At 38.0% G+C, this 21,632-nt stretch overlaps 1 protein-coding gene across 4 annotated transcripts; it reads left to right on the top strand.

The window, feature by feature from the left end:
- Positions 1-323: 323 nt before the first annotated feature.
- On the top strand, positions 324-20,196 carry LOC121857977 (zinc finger FYVE domain-containing protein 1-like). Of its 4 annotated transcripts, XR_006087310.1 has the most exons (17): positions 324-462; positions 4,461-4,594; positions 5,285-5,398; positions 5,943-6,049; positions 6,463-6,611; positions 7,236-7,374; positions 8,179-8,279; positions 8,937-9,049; positions 9,659-9,870; positions 10,197-10,394; positions 11,337-11,449; positions 12,150-12,303; positions 14,179-14,307; positions 14,433-14,616; positions 16,154-16,249; positions 18,221-18,980; positions 19,031-20,196. XR_006087310.1 is itself a non-coding variant. In XM_042354213.1 (16 exons), the coding sequence occupies exons 2-16, from the start codon at positions 4,498-4,500 to the stop codon at positions 18,436-18,438; spliced, it is 2,124 nt and encodes a 707-aa protein (XP_042210147.1). In that variant the 5' UTR covers positions 324-462; positions 4,461-4,497; the 3' UTR covers positions 18,439-20,196. The 4 variants fall into 4 exon arrangements, 3 of the variants coding, with proteins under 3 accessions (XP_042210147.1, XP_042210150.1, XP_042210148.1); XM_042354213.1 differs by having other exon boundaries at positions 18,221-20,196; XM_042354214.1 differs by lacking the exon at positions 324-462 and adding an exon at positions 587-747 and having other exon boundaries at positions 18,221-20,196.
- Positions 20,197-21,632: the final 1,436 nt, after the last annotated feature.

Here is a 21,632-nt window from a genome sequence, read left to right on the forward strand (position 1 = left end):
CCTGAAAGTAACTGTTTTGATGTATCTTCTTGTTGTTTATATATTATCTTACTTATAAACACACATTAATTGAAATGAAATATAATGAAAGAGGTCAGGCCAATTATCGTAGTAGGCAATTATCCACTTACCAGTTTGTTAGACACACACAAACTGTTATTACTCAAATTGGGAACTGGTGAACAATAACAGTTTTCCATTATTTATATACTGTACTTATAAACTTAAATGTATACTTCTTTTACTAAATCAATACCAAATAGTGAATAAAACTGATGAAGGAGAAACAAATTTGGCGGGTAATTACGTCACACATCCCAGCTGATGCCAGAAAATGTAAACACAACCTGAGTCAAGATAAGAGAGAGTTTAGCCAAGACTTTCACCATAACCTCTAGGCTCTCTACACCTTTCTCTTTACCTGACTCACACCTGTTGGCTATACTACACACTATGTAAAAGGTTAGTGGACTATATAACTCTATATTAAACACCAGGTTATGATTGTAAAGGGGAATATTTATAAGGTTATATTACACCATGTCATGACAGTCTGATGGAATGACGACAAAAGTTTCAAGGTCGATATTGTTGACTACGTAGGGTAATGGTGTCTAGGTCCTTGTTCCTTATACTACACCTCTAATGGCCTGTCATTTAGCACTAATACACCTCTAATGGCCTGTCATTCACCACTAAACTGTTGATCAAGGCTCTTATATTACCTATTGATGGTTGATATATATGGTAAGTGGTAAGACAATTGTACTATACTTAATGAGAGAAATATTAATGTCATGTGATTCTTTATATTTCTCACTCTCTCTCTGCCTGGGGTTAATCTTTCTCACTACTAACTGGAGTGTGAAGATTAAAATAAGACTTAGTGAGTGGTAAGATAAGTGTCAGTTTTGAAAGTGAAGTTGAGTGTTAAGTGACTGTACCTAATTTGTTGCTGCCTTGTTCTAGATATTTCTTATAGTGGTCAGGTCATCTTCTTGAGTCACACAGAGGGACTTGTTAACTGGACTCAGGTTGTGTACATGATGGTTGAGCCTTGGTACATCAATATATTTTTATTTTTATTTAAATTTTTAACATAAAGAAACTGTGCACATGGTAGATGAATTAAGATTTATCTCTGTGAAATACTGAAAGGCGATTTTGTACTGAGTGAAAATTGAAGACTTTGGTGATGAAGTTAGTGGCAGTGAGAGAGTCTTGCTGTTAAGTTGTCCAAGAATGCAAGTATTTGTTTATCAAGTTGGTGATCAAGTTGAAGTAATAAGAAGAGTGGTACAGTATTAGTGTACAAATTTGTTCATACTTGACAAACATTCCAGCGAAAGGTAAATGTGAGTTATTGTGTGAAGCTGCCATGGTGTTGTTCATATTATTCCTTTTAAGAATAGTTTTGTACTGTATAGTGATGTCTTGTGGTGTTGAAGAAAAGAACTACCCAATATACATTCCCTTTGATGCTCATGTGCTGCACAGTACAATAGATCATAGCATAGTACAGCACAGCATAGCACATTATAGTACAGTATAGCACAGTAGTTCACAGCACAGCACAGTGTCGTACAGCACATCACAGCGCAGTACTCCATCTGAATCACATTTTATTGAAGTTTTGGTGAATTTCATTATGAATAAGATAAACACAGTGTCACCTCTATTTAACGAACTACATAGAGAGGAAAGTACGTTATATCGAGGTTGTGTTAGATGTGACACCTCTATCTAACAGATTATATGAAGAGATAAGTCTTATGGGAAGGTCTCACAGTGTAGTTGTATAGAATATCTGAAACTGTAGCAATTCAGCGTCTTTCTTCAGAAGTTTCACCAAAATATAGAGATTTGTACAGTCTGGGTCAAAAGGAGAGTTTTATCCCATTTTGTGGTTTAGGCATAATATGTGATGACAAGTAGTGTTACTAGTATATCCCAGTCATATACGTATAACTCACTTTTGCCCCCAACGAACACAATTCGTTCCACAGAGTCGTTCGTTAACCGAAAATTTCGTTAACCGAATCCATTGTTTTAATGGGATATTGGGTAATTGGTTCCAGCTCACAGAAAAGTACATACAAAGTGAAAACAAAATGCAGTAAAGTACACTTACTTTGAGGTGTGTATGTAGAAGGTTCCTGGTTGATGATGATGATGGGAATTAAAAGGGGGTGGAGGAGAAGGGAGAAGAGAAATCACCAACCAGGGTAGACCCATGCTTGATGCAGTAATTTCACCAATAAAATTTTAAGTTCACAAGGTGTAATTCAAGATTATTTTATTTAAATCAACACTGCACTATGCTATATATTATCAATATGTAAACTAAATTTCAGAATGACCAAAAATTTTAATGTGAAAATGCAAAAATATTCAAGACACCAACAAAATTGATGTTCACTCCTCTGTAAACAACGCCAAACTGACGCCTGGAGGGTGAGTCAAGCGGCTGATGGTCACACATATATTATCAATATGTTAACTACATTTTAAAATGACTAATAATTTTAATACTGTATAAGAAATGCAAAAATATTAAAGAACACAACTTTCTTGATATTTACTCCACTGGAAACACAGAGAAAAATGGGACTGAACTTACCAACCCAACTGTGTGAACTAATGATGCAGTAAACCTTGAGACCATCAACATAAATTATCAGGTACAAACAATGCTGATATTTGAACCCCCAAGACAAGAAGCCAATAATCACGTAAATGAACCAACAACTCACGGTCTCGCAGTAAACATAAGGACAGTGTTCGAGGTTAGAAGTTTTAATGTAAATAAATACAGTTTACAAAATAATACAGTAAAATTTGTAGCTACTCATTATATTTGGAGCTGGTACAGTACACATATGAATTACAGCACAAAACAGGGTAGATATACTGTATGTACTGTACTGTAATAAGAATGTTAACTGTAACTACTATAGTACAGACTTAAGCTGTAATTCCATTCTTGCATTAATGCCAAAAATAGATAACATTGATATTACAGGTACAGTATACGTTAGAGAACTAAATACTGTAGCTACTGTGCAGTGCCTTATAGAGGTGGTGTCAGTGATTAGTATTATCTTGAAATAATTGGAGTGAATTATTTGTAACTAAACTATAATGTTTTTTGTATACATGGTGAGAGTCGATTTGTATGTGGATATAAGAGTGGAGTGATGAACGGCATATTTGAGAAGCTCTACTGTACCAAAGAATAGCAAGTGTGTTATAAGCCTCAGTGCTGTGGAGAATTGAGAGAGAGAGACATCACTGAACTGTGTCTGATTTTAACAGGAATAAACCTTGGTTAGGTTAGGCTAGCATTATGGAGGTTAATCTTCTGGTAGAGTAAGTTGGGGTGTTTAATCTTCAGGTGATCCATTCTTAATACAATGTACAGTAATATTTATAGTAGTATGGTAATTGTTAAGTACAGTGATAGAGTTACTGGATAAGAATACAGCCATCGCTCTATTTACACCGTAGTTACGTTCTTGAGAATGGCCGTGTAGATCAAACTTAATTATCCCATAAGAAATAAAGGAAATGGCAGGGGTTAGGGGACACTCTCCCTGAGAACTGTAATTTGTTGGTCTATTTCCTTCAATTTTTTTATTTACAATAATATAATAACAATAATAATAATAACACAATAATAGAAGAAAATCTAATACCGTTACTATAATACAGAAGTAAGAAAAAAGATTTTAAATGAAAATTTGTTTTAAGACTTACATTGAATGATGGGTGGGTACTGGGGGAGGGAGTCACCAGGTGATGGGGGAGGAGAAGTGGGAGCTTTTGAGATGACAGCTTCAGGTGATGTCACTTTTTCCTTTTTCATATACAGTAGTCAGAAAACATTGAGGTACTGTACTATGCTGCCTGATGCAATTCTGCTTGTTTCAAAACTGTTCTATTTAAATAACCTTTGTGTTGTTTTAAAAATTGGTAATTATTTAATTCAAGTGTTATTTTAAAAATGTCCAAATTAAATCCATGTAAATCAAGAGGTGACTGTAACTCCTTCAAGACACAGTTTTAATTTTATATATGAGAATCAGTTGTGTGTCTTTTTCAGTTATTCTACAATGACTTACATTATAGTATATCTTTTGGTGGAGATTATTGATTCTCCTTAGGCACAGTATACATAGGCCGACCCAGCCACCAGATACAACAGTACTTATGTCCAGCTGAGTCCTTTAACCCCAACCTGTGAACTTAACCACTACAACAGTACTTATGTCCAGCCTGGTCCTTTAACCCCAACCTGTGAACTTAACCACTACGGTTGTTGGGTTGTGTTTAGTTTGGTTGATTCATGTTGTCTACAGTCTGGTATAAAAAACAATAATTTAAATAATATGTGAGTGTTTGAGGGCAATGTGGTATTAGATGCCAGTTATGTAATTAAGATAATTTGGTTCGTGTTGAAGGTCGGGCAGTTTGGAGTACGCAACATTGTTTGTAGCGATGGAACCCCGCCGGGGTCCATACAGCACCAGCGGTCCCGGAGTTGCTCACAGTCTCAGGATAGAAGGCAGTGGTGGCTTGTCCAGGATTCCTGCAAGTGAGTCAACTGTCCACCACAACAGTGAGACAAAACATCTTTATTTTATCTTATTTGTCTTTCCTTATTTATTTATTCTCCTATACTTTTATTTTTAGGTAAATGAAAAGCTTAATTTCATATGGTAAAGTATAGGTGAAAATAATTGATCTTGCAGTTATAGATAGAAATATGAATACATAAGCTGGTGCCTTATGTAGTATGGAACTACAGTGTATGAGTTAGTAAAGTAGTTCACCCAGACCACAGTGTGTGTGTGTGTGAAGATGGGTGGACACAGTGTGGACGATAGTTGAGTAGCTCAGGTCTCTTACTCACAGTGATGCCGAGATGATGGTGGTAATCACATAACACAGCCTGATGCTCCACACCAACATTATATTATGGATCTGTTAAACCTCTGCAGTATAGATATTATGCTGTAGACAGTCCTTGTAGATCATTATAAGGGATTGTTATGGGATGAGTGGTGTTCCTGTTCTGCCCTCTCATCTTGCTCACACTGCTGGAGCGTCAGTCTCATGTAAGTTCACATTATACACCTATGGGGGTTACAGTATTATAGTGTGAGGTACAGTATGTGTCTGGTTCTATTATATGTATCACAGGTAAATACTTGTGGCCACACTACAGCTGCTACAAACTCCATCTTATTATTATTTACTCATATATTTTGTTATTTTCCGACAGGTTTATCAATACCTTCGTCAGCTCCCACTCCCGGCTCAGCCATCATGAGTTCCTTAGCTTCCTACGCTTCAGATGGCCAGTACGACCATTCCTTCAACTCCCTGGCCTCCCTCCGTAAGTCTTGTGTTCTGTCTCAAGGCTCTTGCCACTGTTTTGATGTTGTCATTGTTGTTGTTGTTTTTGTACTTGGATGGTCTTGTGAGTTAAGTCTTCGTTATGATGTTTAGTCTACACTTGATATTTGTTATTGACTGTTCACACACAACACACACACAACACAACACACACAACACACACAACACAACACACACACACACAATACACCACACACACACACACATGATGATATAAGTTGATATAGTCTACGCTGTAATACAATGGCTAACTTATACATACATAAAATAGTATGAAATACATCAAGTTATCATAATATCAGTGATGGGTGGTGGCAGTGATGGGTGGTGGCAGTGATGGGTGGTGACAGTGATGGGTGGTGGCAGTGATGGGTGGTGACAGTGATGGGTGGTGACTGTAATAGTGATGGGTGTAGTGATGGGTGGTGGCAGTGATGGGTGGTGACAGTGATGGGTGGTGGCAGTGATGGGTGGTGCACTGTAATATAGTGTAGTATTATAACAAGGTATTTGTCACCCCACAGAGAGCAACATCACCCCAGACATACTGAACAATGAGCTGCGTAGTGTTGACCTGGGACCCCCGGAGAAACAATGTTTCAAACTTATAAATGAAAAAGAAGAGTTGCAGGTTTGTGTTCAGTATACTGTATTATGTTACACAGGAGTGGAAGGAAATTGTTTTATGGTATGTCACTTGGTCTCGGAAAATTGTACGCGCTGCCCTACGGTGGAGCTCGTGTGAATATTTGTATTACAACACCAACACTTGTGGTGCACCTCGACACATGAGGACAGTGTTGGTGCTGTAAAACAAGAATTAACTAATGTCCACCAAAATTTGTAATGCAGTGTGTAAACATTTTCTGAGACACCTTAGAGAGTGATTATACCATGACCCAATGTCTGTGTCTGTCTGTAGTTATAAATCTTGTCAGCGTGGTAACACTTTTGTTTTGAATGAGAATTTAATAAAACTTTCTAGACGCCTATTAAACCTCAGATCATTACTCCACCTATTTACCGAGTTATTGTCCTCCGTAGGTGAAGAACGCGGAGGAGCTGCTCAAGAAGATGGGTTGTCCCCGAGATAAGGACCTGCAGGTGAAGGTTGTATCCATATTTGGCAACACTGGGGAGGGCAAGTCTTACACCATGAACCAGATCTTCTTCAAGGGTGCCGAGGTGTTCAAGTAAGTCCACTACCAGTAGCCTTTGAAACATATCTTCAAAGTGCAGGGTTAGGTTAGGGTTGAGTTGGGTTGAGTTAGATTATGTTAGGTTAGATTAGATCAGGTATGGTTAGATTATGTTAGGTGAGATTAGAATTAGTTCGGTTAGATTATGTTGGATGGAGACTTATAAGTTGGTTGACTGTCTGTTGGTCAGCGAGTCAGATAGTTCACCATTTGTGATGGTGCAGTACTGTACACTGTGATGTAAATCATTTATATGTCCTATACTGTACAGTATACTTTAACAAATATAATACTGTGGTATGTTTCTCTTGGAAGCTTTATTATAAATCTTAAGGAATTTTTGTGTTACAAATGGCTTATTTTCCTGAGGTTATTATCATCTTAAGTCACTAACCAACAGTATAAAGATAATTAAAAAGGATTCAACAAATTCTCACTTAATGTTTGATGTAACAACACACATGTCCAGGAGACTGTTGTAGACACTGTACAGTACCTGGAGATTTGGCCTCAATTTTAAATGTCTGTATCATCTTTGGTAAATAATAACCAATTTTATTATATCACAATTGAGATAACACAGTACAATGTTTCTTATTTATTGTTTAACATTTACAGGACCAGTTCAAACCAGTCATCATGTACCCTTGGTGTGTGGGGAGCTTATGATGGTGCTAACAAGGCTCTAGTCCTGGACACAGAGGGCATGTTGGGCATCAGTAACAGCTCCAAACAGCGTAAACGTCTGTTGCTCAAGGTCTGTTGATGTTTAAACTGGTGCCGTGTTTCTCTTCTTTAGTTGGTACAGTACATGAAGGTGATATTTTGGGTCACTTTGTGGTGCATCTCCCCCATGGCCCTCAGTCTGTCTTCTCCTGCACTGCTGTACCTTCCTCTACATTATTACCCCTTCATAATATTCCTCTTCTATTCTACAGGTCATGCACAGGTAAAACAAAATTTCCAGGACGTATCTTTTGATCATATGAGTAATAATTAATACTTAGTTGCCTAGTTTATACTATAGACAGGCAAGGTGTGAGTCAATAAAAGTTTATAAACACCTCAGGACATTACTCAATACCTGGAGCTGGCTGATGCCCGCCCTGCTGGGGGTCACAGCCTCAAATACAGACAGTTGTATGAATAAACCTTTTTGGGGTAAGAAATATGAACTCTTGGAACAATGTGCCAGAGAGTGTTGTGACGGCACCGAGTGTGAACTCTTACAAGACCAGACTTGACCAACACTGAGCAGGTTCAGATACATTCAGGAGCCGGTGTTTGCCCAGTACTTGCCAACAGTGCGTAACAGAGACATTAGTGACTGTCCAAGTGCCTAAAATATGGTCAGTGGTGAAGAGGATACAGTAAAGTATTTATATCTATCTAGAGTTATGTTCCTCAACCTTGCAGACTTCAGGGTAATGACAGGGAATCCAGATTTAAAAAAAAAAAAAAAAATTCTCTATCTGTAGTCATGGTAGCTGGGCATTTTGGTAACATATAATAATAAATCAGTACTCAAACATCAGTAGTTATGATGGTTTATCCTTGACAGGTACTTGCAGTGTCAGATGTCATCATATACCGGACACGCTCAGAGAGACTCAACACTGACATGTACAAGTTCTTGGCTGAGGCGTCAAGAGCTTACACAAAGTAAGTTACTGTAACGAACTATGAGTAAAGTATTAATACCTTCTACTGTTATCACATATTTACATCCTCAGTGTACAAACTCTTTCTCCTCTTCTCAAAAATGTAAAATAAACTCTTGGTCTTGAAATTAATATTGGTAAAATTAAAAAAAAAAATCGAGGTTCAGTTTTAAAGAGTGACCCCAAGTGTTATGTAAGATTTAATATTTATTGTTTTATATGTTTTTAAACCCTAGTAAAGAGGACTGGGTGTGATATGGTGACACACTCAACTTGGCTTCCTGTGTCATGTATGAGTTAAACATCGGTGACTTTTATACTTACAGTTGTATATAATAACTCATTTTTACATACTGTACCAGTAGGAAAAATCTTTTAGGTAGATATTGATTGGTAAATACCTGTGAGGCCTCTGACTCTGGGTTGATGAAGAGGCAGGTGAGACAACAGTCTAGGTACAGTGTAAACTGTATATACCTGCACAGTCTAGGTACAGTGTAAACTGTATATACCTGCACAGTCTAGGTACATTGTAAACTGTATATACCTGCACAGTCTAGGTACATTGTAAACTGTATATACCTGCACAGTCTAGGTACATTGTAAACTGTATATGCCTGCATAATACTGTACTGTACTGTATCTTTTGGTGTTACAGGTATTTCCGTGCTGACTTGGAGGCCGTAGCACGTAAGGCAGAGTGCGACTGTATCTTCGGGCCCCCGGTGTTTATATTCCACGACACCCGCCACACCAGTGTTCTCAAAGAAGGTAGTGTAGTCTTGCTTCTGCCCCGTGTTAGGCCGAACATTGATGAAGAAACACATTTATCAAACAACTTTAATTCACAAATCCATATTTCATTTATGGTGTATGGGGACTTTACTGTAGGTATTGTGTGTGATACTTTACAATACAGTGATGTTAGCTTGAACAGTTGGTGCAGAGCTCTTCCCACAATGAGAGATTTCCACACGACGAGACACTTCTCTCAAAGCCGTAAAAAAAAAATCCCCCATGCCTTGAATTTTCCGAGGAATGGAAAAATTATCTCTGAAATTCCAGAAATTGCGCATTGCAGTACATTATCTCTTGAACCCGTAAAAATATCCCTCGTCCCCGGAATTTTCCGGGTAAAGGAAAATTTTTCTCATAATTTCCAGAAAATGACCTTGATTTTCATCTTTCAAACCCAGAATAAAAATCCCCCATCCCCAAAATTTTCTCTGAATTTTCCAAAAAATGTTCCCTTCAGAAAAATTTTCAAATTTTCCGAGAAAATTTCAATTCCGGCTGTCGGAGACATTACTGTATATTACTGTATATTGACGGTATAATGCTTTACAGTAGATGGTAGTGAGTATAATGTGTTTGTTTCAGAGGCCGGCCACAACCCAGAGGAACAGTTGAAAGAAAACTTTTTAAAACAAAACCTCAAGATAGACGGCTTTAACAGTTTACATTATATTGGTGAACACAACACCGGAAACGACACGGACTTTAAGCGTATGAGACAAGCCATCACCGAGGAACTACAGAATAACGGCGTGCGGTCGCCACGACGACCAAAGATTATCCTCGACATGTTGGAAGTAAGTCTACACATTTAGTGAAGAGAGCACACTAGGTGTTTTGAGTAATGTCTGTCTTCCGTCTTCTATGGAGTCACACGTCCATTTCACCCCTCGTGACTAATGGTAACGTAAACGTGGATAAGGGCGGACTGTGGGGACGTCACCCTCACACAGAGAATGGATGAAATTTTCTGATACCATAGAAGAGAGTGGACAGTTCGCCCTTCTCTCACTGCCTCCTTATTATAATCCTTCATGCTTATGATTTTTTAAAGTTTATATGAAGTATCTCTTCACACATAACTTTTATAACACTAATAATAATACCTCACTTGTTGCTGCAGACAATAAACAGAAAATTTAGTGGGCAGATTCAGAGCAGCGAGCCGGCCTTCCCGGACGAGTACTTCACCTGCACCAGCGTTTGTGTCGCCTGCCAGGCACGATGCTCTCTCTTCATGAACCACGCGACCCACGACGGTGGCTCCATAGATCACGAGGCCGAGCGCCAGTGTAAATATCACCATCAGTTTGAGAATAAGGTGAGATATTGGGATGACTTTATGGCCAATGAAATACTCCTTTACATCATGGCTGACTATTAAGTCTACTGATGGCCACTGTTAAAACTAATAGTATTGTCAAAGAGGCTCCAAAGATTGTATTGTACTCATTGTCTTAAATTATTATACTATATGTACATATTTCTCTTAAATTATTATACTATATGTACATATTTCTTGTGCCGTCTCCTCTTGTTATTATTTTTATTTATTATTCTTCATTTAAATTTTGTACTTCTTCTTTTGTCAACTGTTACATTAATCATTGTCATTATTAAAGGAAGAATATTTGTGAAGAATGAGACAAGTATTGTGGTCATATAACTCTCTCTTGACTTGATTTATATTTCACTGGCTGGTCTGGCTCTCTGGGTCTCCTGCACTCTTAGTATTCCCTCACCTTCCCTGTGACTCAGCATGAAAAGATGAAAGTGTTTGACAATAATACACTTATTGTCACGTCTATGTTTGGAGCTACTACTGTTGATGGTAACTTAGGGAAATTCTGATAAATTCACTGTTTTAAATTCAGTTTAAGTGAAGCTTGGTGGGGGAAGTTCTTCGACATACTGTCTGAAGCTATTGTAGCAGCCAGTGACTATGTATGAGCTCTCTATAGTGACCAAAACATTGAAAATGGATTGGGAGTAACATTGAGTCATAAAGCAATACATTTTTAGCTCTATTTTATCTTGATGTCCAAACTAAAGCCTTAAGCAGATGCAGCAGACCAGACCAGACCAGCTTGTGTGGTCATCATCATCGTTTTATGACCATTTTCCACACTTGTGTAGGTTCGCTAATGGTAGCAGCTGTTCATACAGTACTACACAGTCACTTTAGTCAGGTTCCCGACTCTAATGTCATTTGTTACAACCTCTCCCCATGTCTAATAATAAACCAGTCACTCACTTATTGCAGGTGTTCCTCTGTCGGAAGTGCGACAGTGACGGGGAGAGACGAATTGTGGTCCCCAAGACATCATCGGCCAAGGACAACACGTGGCTGGGCCTCGCTAAATATGCCTGGGCGGGGTAAATAATTCCTTGTGTTGATTAAGTGGGCATGATGACCACGTTTTTTTAGAACATAATAATAGATATCACGTGTTGGAAGACTACAGTAGGTGAAGTAGGAAATAACTGTAGATAATATGTTGAAAAAAGCTCCTGAGAATAATGAAGTAATTGAGGAGGTAGTGAAGGGAGAGCAGTGTGGTGATGTTGATGTTTTCTCCTGTAGAATATGTGAGAGTGAGGCAGGAGAGTGGGACTGTATACTGAAGGACTTCGGGCAGTGTACTTAAGAGCTTGATGGCTAAAAACAAAAACTTCTCACGACAGACAATACTGTAGAGGTGTATGGTGACTGAGTGCAGGTATATAAGGTGACTGAGGGGACATATGCTACAGTGTTGGGAGGTAGAGGGATGGTGGGTCTTGGAATCTCTGGTCTGGGGAAATAAACCTTCCTGAGTAGAAGAAAATGGAGTTGTTAGCAGTTTTGTTTTGGAATAATTTGTATCATTTTATTTTATGATGTTGCAGCAGAGAGCAGGCCAGAGGAAGCTTATCTCTCTCCTGTTTAAATCATTGGCTACATCTCTGGCAATATATTTATCACAGAAAAGTGTTACATGTTGAAGAGTTAACTGTCTTTATTGATGTGTTGACAAGGTATGAGTGATTAAAACCACTAATTAATAAGACATAACAGGGTTGTGTTCCACTACAGTTATGTGCTGGAGTGTGAGAAGTGTGGCATTATCTACCGGAGTCGTCAGTACTGGTACGGTAACGAGTCTCCTGACAGGTGTGTGGTAAAGGAAGAGTTCCAGCATGTATGGCCCGGCACTGTCCTAGGAGGGGCAGCACATGCTGGCAGACAGGTACGTACTGTACAGCAGTCACTCCTCTTAAGAGAGAGATGTAGAGGATAATTATAATATTATCCAATGATTTAATTCTCTCATGCCCGATGACGCGATTTGCATCATATTCATGATAAGACCAACTTCACGGTGGCAAATTAAGTCACCAAACTTTAAAAAATTAGTTGAAAATTAAGTTTTCAACAAAATTGTGTCAAATTTTGATGCATCACAGTAGCAAGTATTATCAAATTAACTAATTAGCAACTCTGGAGGCCCATAGGAAGGGAAGACCAGAACGATAAATGCACAGTATTATCTCAGCAGTCAGACCGTGAGTGTGAGCCGCGTCCATAACTGTGGGCTGTCTCAACTCCTGGATTGCAGTGTTTACCCAACTCCCTGAAATAATTTATTTTTATTGTTTGAGAAGTGAAGTGATGGTTGTGTAATGTAACATTTTTTCATATTTACAGTAAAGCCTCGAATAACGACGGTCATGTGTCCTCCAATATTACAGTTTAAGGTGAATCATCGTATCGTGAATCATTAATTACCATTAAAATAAAGCAATAATAATTAGATGCATTCCCAAGTGTGACCTTTTCATATCTTTTGTGTGGTTTTTTACCCTCTTTTCCCCCAAAAACAATACAATTAATGAAAAATACAAACTACATTCTTTAAATAATGTTTCTGAATGCACCTTATACAATATAAATGAATAATGATATGGTCACTCAAGAGGAGATGGGATTTTTTTCAAACAAATGCCTTTCAAGATTTAATGGAAGCAAAATCATGTATGAGATCACCCAAGTTTCTGGTAATTTAATGTTCAGTAGATAAAATGGCCAGGTCATTCAGGTGCTCTTGCAACATGGTTGAGCTCTGATAGGTCTTTATCAATTTCAGCTTAGAAAAGCTTATTTCACCTGATGCAACTGTCACTGGAATAGTGAGAAGGATCTTGAGAGCAATCCAAAATTTTGGAAAGTTTGCTGATCATGTGTTAACAGAAAAAAATTGCGACATTTTGAGAGGGTCTCCAATGGCCGAAACTGGCAAGACAGACTTCAGAGTGTCTGTCTCTTCTGTGAGCATGTGACCGTCTTTGTCAAATGTGAGCATGACTTCTAGCTTTGAGGCACAACTTTTTATCTCGGACTTTGATAACCGATAAAAATTATATACGTAAATCCAAATATCTTGTGATGTTTTCTTAGTTGCTTTAATCTGCTGTACAGAGATGAAATAGCTACTTCTATTATCTCAAGAAAGCAGTTTACACGGAAAAACTCTTGTACGTCTGTAACAGATTGGTCATCAGCTTCATAGGTGACCATTTTCTTCTATCTCTTGATTCTAACATCCTTTCTCTAGCAGCTATTACAGCGCTTTGAATACCATTCTGTCGATATTCCTTTAACCATCTGCAAGTGTTCTCTCAGCTCTGAACTGCACTAACTAATCCTATGGGTTCACCTTGTAGTTCTTTGTTGACAGCATTTACATGGAACAAAATATCATACCAAAATATGAGAGCAGCAAGGAACTTGAACTTCTTCATTTCTGTACAGAGGGATTCTGCCTCACTGTGAGTCTGAGGAACATTTGTAGTACTGTATATGTGACTGACTTGCACATCACAGTCTGGGATAAATTAATATATAATTGCAAAGTTGTTAAGCCTAAATTTACTGACCATACTACAACACTTTTACTCGTTAACTTTGTTAACATCTTCTGTTTTTTGTAGTTTACACCAAGTGTCCAGACATCATCAAACACAATGACCTCCAGAAACCCTTAAAAACACAATGTTTACCCCAGACGTTGAGCGGCATCCAGTACGAGTAGCTCTCAGGTTATTGACAGTCATAACTTTACAAGGTACTGGAAGGTGTGGCAGCTCTGGGCTCAGCTATCTCAACAATATCAGCTCCTCCTGCAAAAGTTGTGTCCTCATGGCTGACAAACCAGGTCAACCCAGCATACTGGACCCCCAATCACTTATGCACAGTAAGCTTATGTTCTTTATAAGTATTTCTTATTCTCTGTGTAGTAAAGTAATAATCAATATTAGATATACTCAATTTATTAAACCATCCCGATTTTAAGACATTTTAAACTTTCTTCCAACGCAGCATTGTAAGATGTGCCAAGAACCCCTCGACACCATCCACCACTGTCGCAAGTGTGGGGAAGGTTTCTGTGACAACTGTTCTGATGTTAAAATGACTGTGCCCGAAATGGGATGGGGTGACGAACCTGTCAGAGTGTGCAAAAATTGTTACAAAACCAGGAATAACCCGGACACAGGAGCAGAAGGTAAGTCATGGCTGGACCTTCAGTACTGGACAGTCTCAAACAAAAGTCCTGTTGCCTCTTAGTAGACTTGCTAAGGGCTAAAAAAATGGTGATTACTGCATATCATAGTGCAAAGGTCCCACTTGGCATAAGTGTTCCTTGGGGCAAGAGGAATAAATTTATCCAAAGAAACACTTTGTCTCTATGCATAGAACCCAATAATTAGCATAAATTATGCTAATTAGCTCGTAAAAGAAGGCAATTTCTAACTTTCAAACCATTTCACCTAGAAACATGTGATTAATTGAACCTGGCTAATTTTAGGGTCAGGAAACCATTTTGGGGGCTATTTTGACAATTGGCGGCCATTTTTACCCTCAAATCTAAGATGGTCACTGACCACCATCTTGAGTGTCGGCGTACAGTTGTTTACAACTTGTGAACCATTTGATCTACAAACGTGTGATATATCAATTTATTCTAATTTTGGGTTGAGAAAATAATTTCTGGTACATCATGTGTGATAAGAGGTGTTTTAAAGGTGAATTCCAGGATAGTTGCCATTAGCTATATTAAAGAAACACTTGATGCATTAAACATATGATGTTGGCATTTAAACTGTAATGTGCATTTTCTGAGGCCACAGCTGAGACCAAAACACTGCATTAACACGAATTATTGGTAACTTTTATTTGAGAGTGCACACAATTGTTTAAAAATTAGAAATTGCCTTCTTTTAGGAGCTAATTAGCATAATTTATGCTAATTATTAGGTTCTATGCGTAGAGACAAAGTGTTTCTTTGGATAAATTTTTTCCTCTTGCCCCAAGGAACACTTATGCCAAGTGGGACCTTTGCACTATTAAATACAGTGTTCACTCCCCTAGCAAGTCTCCTGACCCATGAACTCATAGCACTAGATGCTGATGCATTATTCTGTCCATAAATGCTTCTGATTCACAAGTCTGAATCTCAGGCTTCATATTCAAATTATTCGCTGTCTTGCAAGGATTCTGGCAATGCAAATTATATTCTCCAAACTTTAGTCTGTGATATTTTATAAGATAAAAACTGTAAGCCTAAAACCACCAAACTCTGGCTGGGAAGAGGGAGGGGGGGTGTGTTTGACAGCTGGTGCCGGAAGGTCTAGTGAAGTATTTATTTATGTCCTTCAGTGTGAGTTTTTGTTTTTGCTTATAAAATGTCACAGAACTGACCTGGGAGAATATAATTTACTTTACTGAGATTCTTATAAGATAGTGATTGATTTGAATATAAACATGCTATAGTTTGCACTTGACATAAAATTTTAGAAAATTTTGAGTTTGAAATTAGAAATTGTAACCTAACCCTCGGGGTAATCCGTGTATACTGTAGTTGAAACCTCATAAAAAAAAATACTTGTAAGTTGAGTTCATTTATTTGTAACACTGAAACTGCGTGCGTGTGTACGTACTTGTGTGCATGCGTGTGTACGTGTGTGAGTGCGTGTGTACTTGCATGTGTTCTTCATTGTGTGCTGCTACTTCTCCACCTCCTTCCTTCCTTCCTTCCGCAGACTATGATAGTAACAATGACGAGCGAACGGTACGCGCTCGACAAGTCAGTGAAGTCATTTCTGGAACATTGGCTTCTGTGGCAAAATATCCAATAGGTAAGTCAACTGATGGGTACGGGGTACGGGGTTGACCAACTTAAACCAATGGTTTAAACTTTGGTTTAATCCTCCCCCAAATAGATTTGTTCTTATCACAGCCATTTTTATTGGTTTTAATTAGTTTTTGTTGGTTTTTATTACTTACAGATGGTTTTAATTATTTATAATGTATTTGGAAAAGGCAAATGATAGGGTGAACAGAAGAGCATTGTGGGGTGGGAGGAAGGCCGTAAAAACCTTGTATAAGAACAGCAGAGCAACAGTAAATGGGGAAGAAAGTGAAACATGTGAAATAAATGTGGGTGTTATTTCTCTGTGGTTGTTCAGTCTATACACGGATGTGAACTATAATAAGCAGTCTTACAGGGCTGCACACATCTTAAATCCTGATTATAAGGGAGCCAAGTTGCCACTGTTTATGGCTGGGCTCTGATTCTAATGTGTTCAGATCATGTACAGTATTATATGGGTCCTGAGGAGCCAAGTTGCCACTGTCCATCTCTCTCTCTCCAACTGAACTTAAAGGAATTCTTTAAAACTTTCAACTTTATTAAGATGAACTTAAGCTAAGTTTTTGCCTTTAAACATGTAGGAGGAGTCTGGGTGATTGATCAAAGTTTGTTTTTCTCAAATTTGTCTTTTTCACAATGACTTTTTTTAGATTCAAAAGAGTATACTGTACTGTACTGTATATAATTGCTGAATCATCCTGAATAATTATGTTTATGATTAATAGCATATTACAAAGTTTTAATAAGAGCTACAAATATATATAACTTATTAAAACCAACATAACAGCATTAAAACCAAAAACAAAACTGTTTTTTCTTTTTAAATCAATGTTTTTTGGGTTTAAAAAACAACAATGATTTTTGCCAACCCTCTTTTTGACGTCAAACAAAATTTTTTGGTAAAGTGAAAACTAGTTTGTTTATATTGTAAAGATAATCTATATATTTAAGATAATGTATATGAAGGTGATTTAAAGCTGATAGGCACAGCATGATTAACTTTTTAAATAATATAAATACAGTATCTTGAATTATTTCATAGGTTCACTAATTAAATCATGCCCTGACAATTTGCGGACCACGATTATTTGCGGATGACACCCTGGATGTGCCCAAGAATGTTTAAGGGTAGTTTTAAAGTTGCCGTCATTTTTGCAGCTGGGACAGGGAACCATTTGTTCTAGAGACAGTAATTTCCTCGACCTGTATTGTAAATATGTGTGAGTGTGTAGACACACACACAAAACACATACAAATAAATAATAATAGGAAAATCCTCTCACAAATAATCTGAAACAAATTTATTAAAAATGTGACGGTCTTGTAGTGCTGGCCACTTACAGTACGCTACAGTCTTCCCTCAAGTCAACTTCGTGTTTTGTTGTTAAAGTTATTACAAAGCACGGAGTTGATTTGAGGGTAAACTCACATTTTTAATACATTTTTGTTAAGTTTCTGATTATTTGTGAGAGGATTTTGCCATTATTATTTATTTGTGTGTGTTTTGTGTGTGTGTGTGTGTCTACACACACACACACGCACACACACACACACACACACACATACGAGGTGTGATCCAAAAGTTCCCGGACTGGCTTCATAGAATCTTTATTTTTCAGATATTACAGTGAAACTTAGTCACCCTTAAAATATTCTTCAGAAGCCTCAATACAGTGCTGAATTTCCTCCTCCCAGTTCTGGAAGTCCTTGTTGGTGAGGCTGAACACCTTCTGTGATGTGTTCTGTCCATGATCTTCTTCCCCTCGAGGTTCAACTTGAACTTCGGAAACAGCCAGAAGTCACAGGGGACCAGATCTGGAGGGTGGGGGGCCACTGGGATGCCCTGCTCTTTCCGAAGTTCATGCTGAACCTGAATATAGGTCATTGGTGGTCGTAATGACCACACACACTTTAAATTTTCTCTGTCTGGTGATCAATATTCTATTTTTTTTTCCAGAGTTTCTTAAGGACAGTACACGACCATCCTATTGGATTCCGGACGAAATTATTAAAAACTGCATAGTGTGCGAGAGAGAATTTGGGACCAGACTAGCGTTACATCACTGCCGGGCGTGTGGCCAGGGCGTGTGTGACGGCTGTTCTCCGAACCTTAAGCCAGTCAAGGAACGGGGCTGGGATCACCCCGTTCGGGTCTGCAACAACTGCCTTAAGTAGTCAGTCGTGACATGTGTTTTCATAATTATGTAAGTAAGGATCTCTGTTTCCAAATTTAAAAAGAAATTGTAGGTTTTAATACTGCTTGTTTAGAAAAGCTGCCCTCAGGAATATACATCACTTTTGGACCTTTAATGTTTTGGCTTGTTATGTTAATAGCAGGGAAGACTCCTCTAATATTAACTGTGAGTTTAAATTTTGATAACTTTTATAAATAGAGTTAAAAGAGGGACACAATAGAGGATTGTGGGGGGAATATTTGCTTAAATGTGGTGGTGCAGATAACCTGAGTCACCAGGTGTGTAGTGAGGTAATAAAGCTCTTACTGGTTAACCATTATACTGCCACAAACAATGGAAGACATTTTGATAACATTTTATTACAAACTGAAGGTATTGTAATGGCAATAAACTGAAGGTATTGTGATAGCAACAAACTGAAGGTATTGTGATGGCAACAAACTGAAGGTATTGTGATGGCAACAAACTAAAGGTATTGTGATGGCAACAAACTGAAGGTATTGTGATGGCAACAAACTGAAGGTATTGTGATGGCAACAAACTGAAGGTATTGTGATGGCAACAAACTGAAGGTATTATGATGGCAACAAACTGTGATGAACCTTAAGAGCCGTTGCGGTGGGCCGTTTCCTCATATGTTGTTGTAGTAAAAGTGGGCGGCAACAACGTGAGTGATTAAGGCTTTCCCCAATCATAGTGATGTTGTGGGAAATTATGACAAGAACAGACCAGGAAGGCTGCAGGGAACTGTACTTATGACCCTTCACAAAACATGGCAGAGAAGCAACTATGGCTTCCTGTACATACACACAGAAAAGTCAAGAATACGACTGACTATACAAACATTAATGTGTTGTATGGATCTTCAACTGTCACTCTACGCTTGTGTTGGTTGTTAGACAAAATGAAGTTGAGAGAATAAGGATACTTTGGATTTTAATTTTGATAATGGTACTAAATTGTGAAATATGTTGTTACATACAGTAATAAGATTTTTTATGAGATGTTTGTGCACAACAATGATGTACTGTATGTGTACAACATATACTGAGAAGTACTTTGTGATTATTTTGTTATTGAATAATGTGTTGTACTATATATTGACTTTACTCTTAGCAACTTTGTGAACACAGTATTATAATTTTAATGCAATATAATACTTTTGTATCATTTACATAACTGCACTACAGTTCTTGGTGACACTTGTAATACAACTTGTCAACTTTAAGTCAAATTATTCTGTACTGTGGTGGTGATGAAGTCTTAATCTCTCACACACACACATGTAAGATGTTGTACCTTGACCTAACCATTGTCAGCTGAACATCAGGTAACAAGTGACACTCTTAAATGTAGCCACATATTTCTTGGAACTATTTAGTGTTTGTTGTACATAAGTCAGTCAATTAGATACTGTATTGTACCATGATTATAAAGAGGATATACGCTAGGATGTGTCATAGTGATCGTCAGACTCGGTTAGATGAAGATTGAGGCTGCATCACTGCCCTCCTTGGACCAATACAGATTTGTTCTCAGCCGCTAACACCAACAAATGTGGCAAATTTCAGTCATGCACCGTTTCTTTCATTATGCTCAAATTTATTAATCGTCGGAGACATAACTATCAGGGGACGTAGGTAGCACATTATATTTCTATTTTATGCTCATTACTATGGTTTGTCGATGTGGGTGATTCCTTCCTCTGTCATTTTCTAAGTAAACTTTAACTTGTGTATTCGTAACTTTACATTTACCTCAAGATTATTTGCCTCCTAGTCAAGAATTTATCCTCCTTTATACAGTATCCCACAATGCCTCTCTAACTGTCGTCATCATTCAGAACCAGAGTAATTTACCTTTCTCCTGTGCTGCACCATTTGTGTTTCTCTTTGTGTCTCAATAATGGTGTTTTACCATTTTCATTCAGATGCAGTATATAAGGTACAGTAATGTAGTGACTTAACACATGTGGGGTAGACTGTGGTGGTGAGGTGTGTTGGGGAGATTGTGGTGGCAGTGGTGAGGTGTGCGGGGGAGACTGTGGTGGCGGTGGTGAGGTGTGTGGGTGAGACTGTGGTGGCGGTGGTGAGGTGTGTGGGGGAGACTGTGGTGGTGAAGAGGTGTGTGGGGGAGACTGTGGTGGTGATGAGGTGTGTGGAGGAGCAGCAGACAGTTTACTTGATGTACACACACCCCAAAAGTATCTTTACAGAGGCGAACGATGAATTTCAGAATGAACACAGTGACTCCTGTTGTCTCAGTAGGGTTGTCAAAATCCTTCATCTGTTGTCATATTGCCTCACACAAAATCGTAAATATACTTTATGGAGTGAGTGTACAGGACAATATAAGACATAAAGGGAGTGATATGGAGTTGATCATTGTTAAATATTGTGTTTATTAAAGCCTGCTGCCATTTATTAAATATGTGAAGCACTAAACACTCATACTTAAAACATTGAAGAATTCTAAAGAGATGAATGACTCGTGTATGTTTATGCCTCTGTTCAGGTTAGGTTTACATGTGTGTGTACTCTTACCATTAACTTTACTGTACTTTGTCAGTTAGATTTAAGACATTCAGATACTGTATCGGGTGAGGCTATTTATGCCGTCTGAACACTTAGCATTATTTTCTTTCTTACCATTTTAATTCCAGATTATATCTCAACATTGCCTCACTACAACTTTGGAAGACACATTGTACAGTTTGTTGTGTTGATGGTCATTATCTTATCCACATATTTTGTGGACAATGTTTTAAAACTCTCCAACCCAATATTATTCCTCTCAATACAGTGTATGTAGGTACAGTGGTCCCTCGGTTAATGAGCGCCTCGGTTAACGAGATTTCGGTTAACGAGTTACCTTCCATAAGATTCTTAACTTTGTTTAACGAGCAATCCCTCGATTAACGAGTTTCTTACGAGCCGACCTCAACATGTTTTCACTTGCATTTGGCGGTCCACCAGCTGTAGTATTAGTCCGCCAGTACAGTAATCGGTTCTAGGGCTTAAATTCCTTATCATTTTAGCAAATATCAAGAAGTTTATACTATTCAATAATTTTAAAAGTTTAATATTAATTTTTTTAGTCATTTTAACAATTATTGAACATAATTGAAGGTAATGAAACTAGTTTTATGTGCACCATCCAGCCTCTCAACACACC

The sequence above is a fragment of the Homarus americanus genome, unplaced genomic scaffold (genome assembly GCF_018991925.1).
Source record: "Homarus americanus isolate GMGI-L3 unplaced genomic scaffold, GMGI_Hamer_2.0 scaffold39647, whole genome shotgun sequence".
NCBI classification, from domain to species: Eukaryota; Metazoa; Arthropoda; class Malacostraca; order Decapoda; family Nephropidae; genus Homarus; species Homarus americanus.

Coding starts and splice junctions, on each gene's coding strand:
- LOC121857977 (XM_042354213.1), top strand. CDS start 4,498: ATGGAACCCCGCCGGGGTCCATACAGCACCAGCGGTCCCGGAGTTGCT. Junction 9,050..9,658: donor CACCAGTGTTCTCAAAGAAG/GTAGTGTAGTCT, acceptor TGTTTGTTTCAG/AGGCCGGCCACAACCCAGAG. Junction 16,250..18,220: donor TGTGGCAAAATATCCAATAG/GTAAGTCAACTG, acceptor TTTTTTTTCCAG/AGTTTCTTAAGGACAGTACA.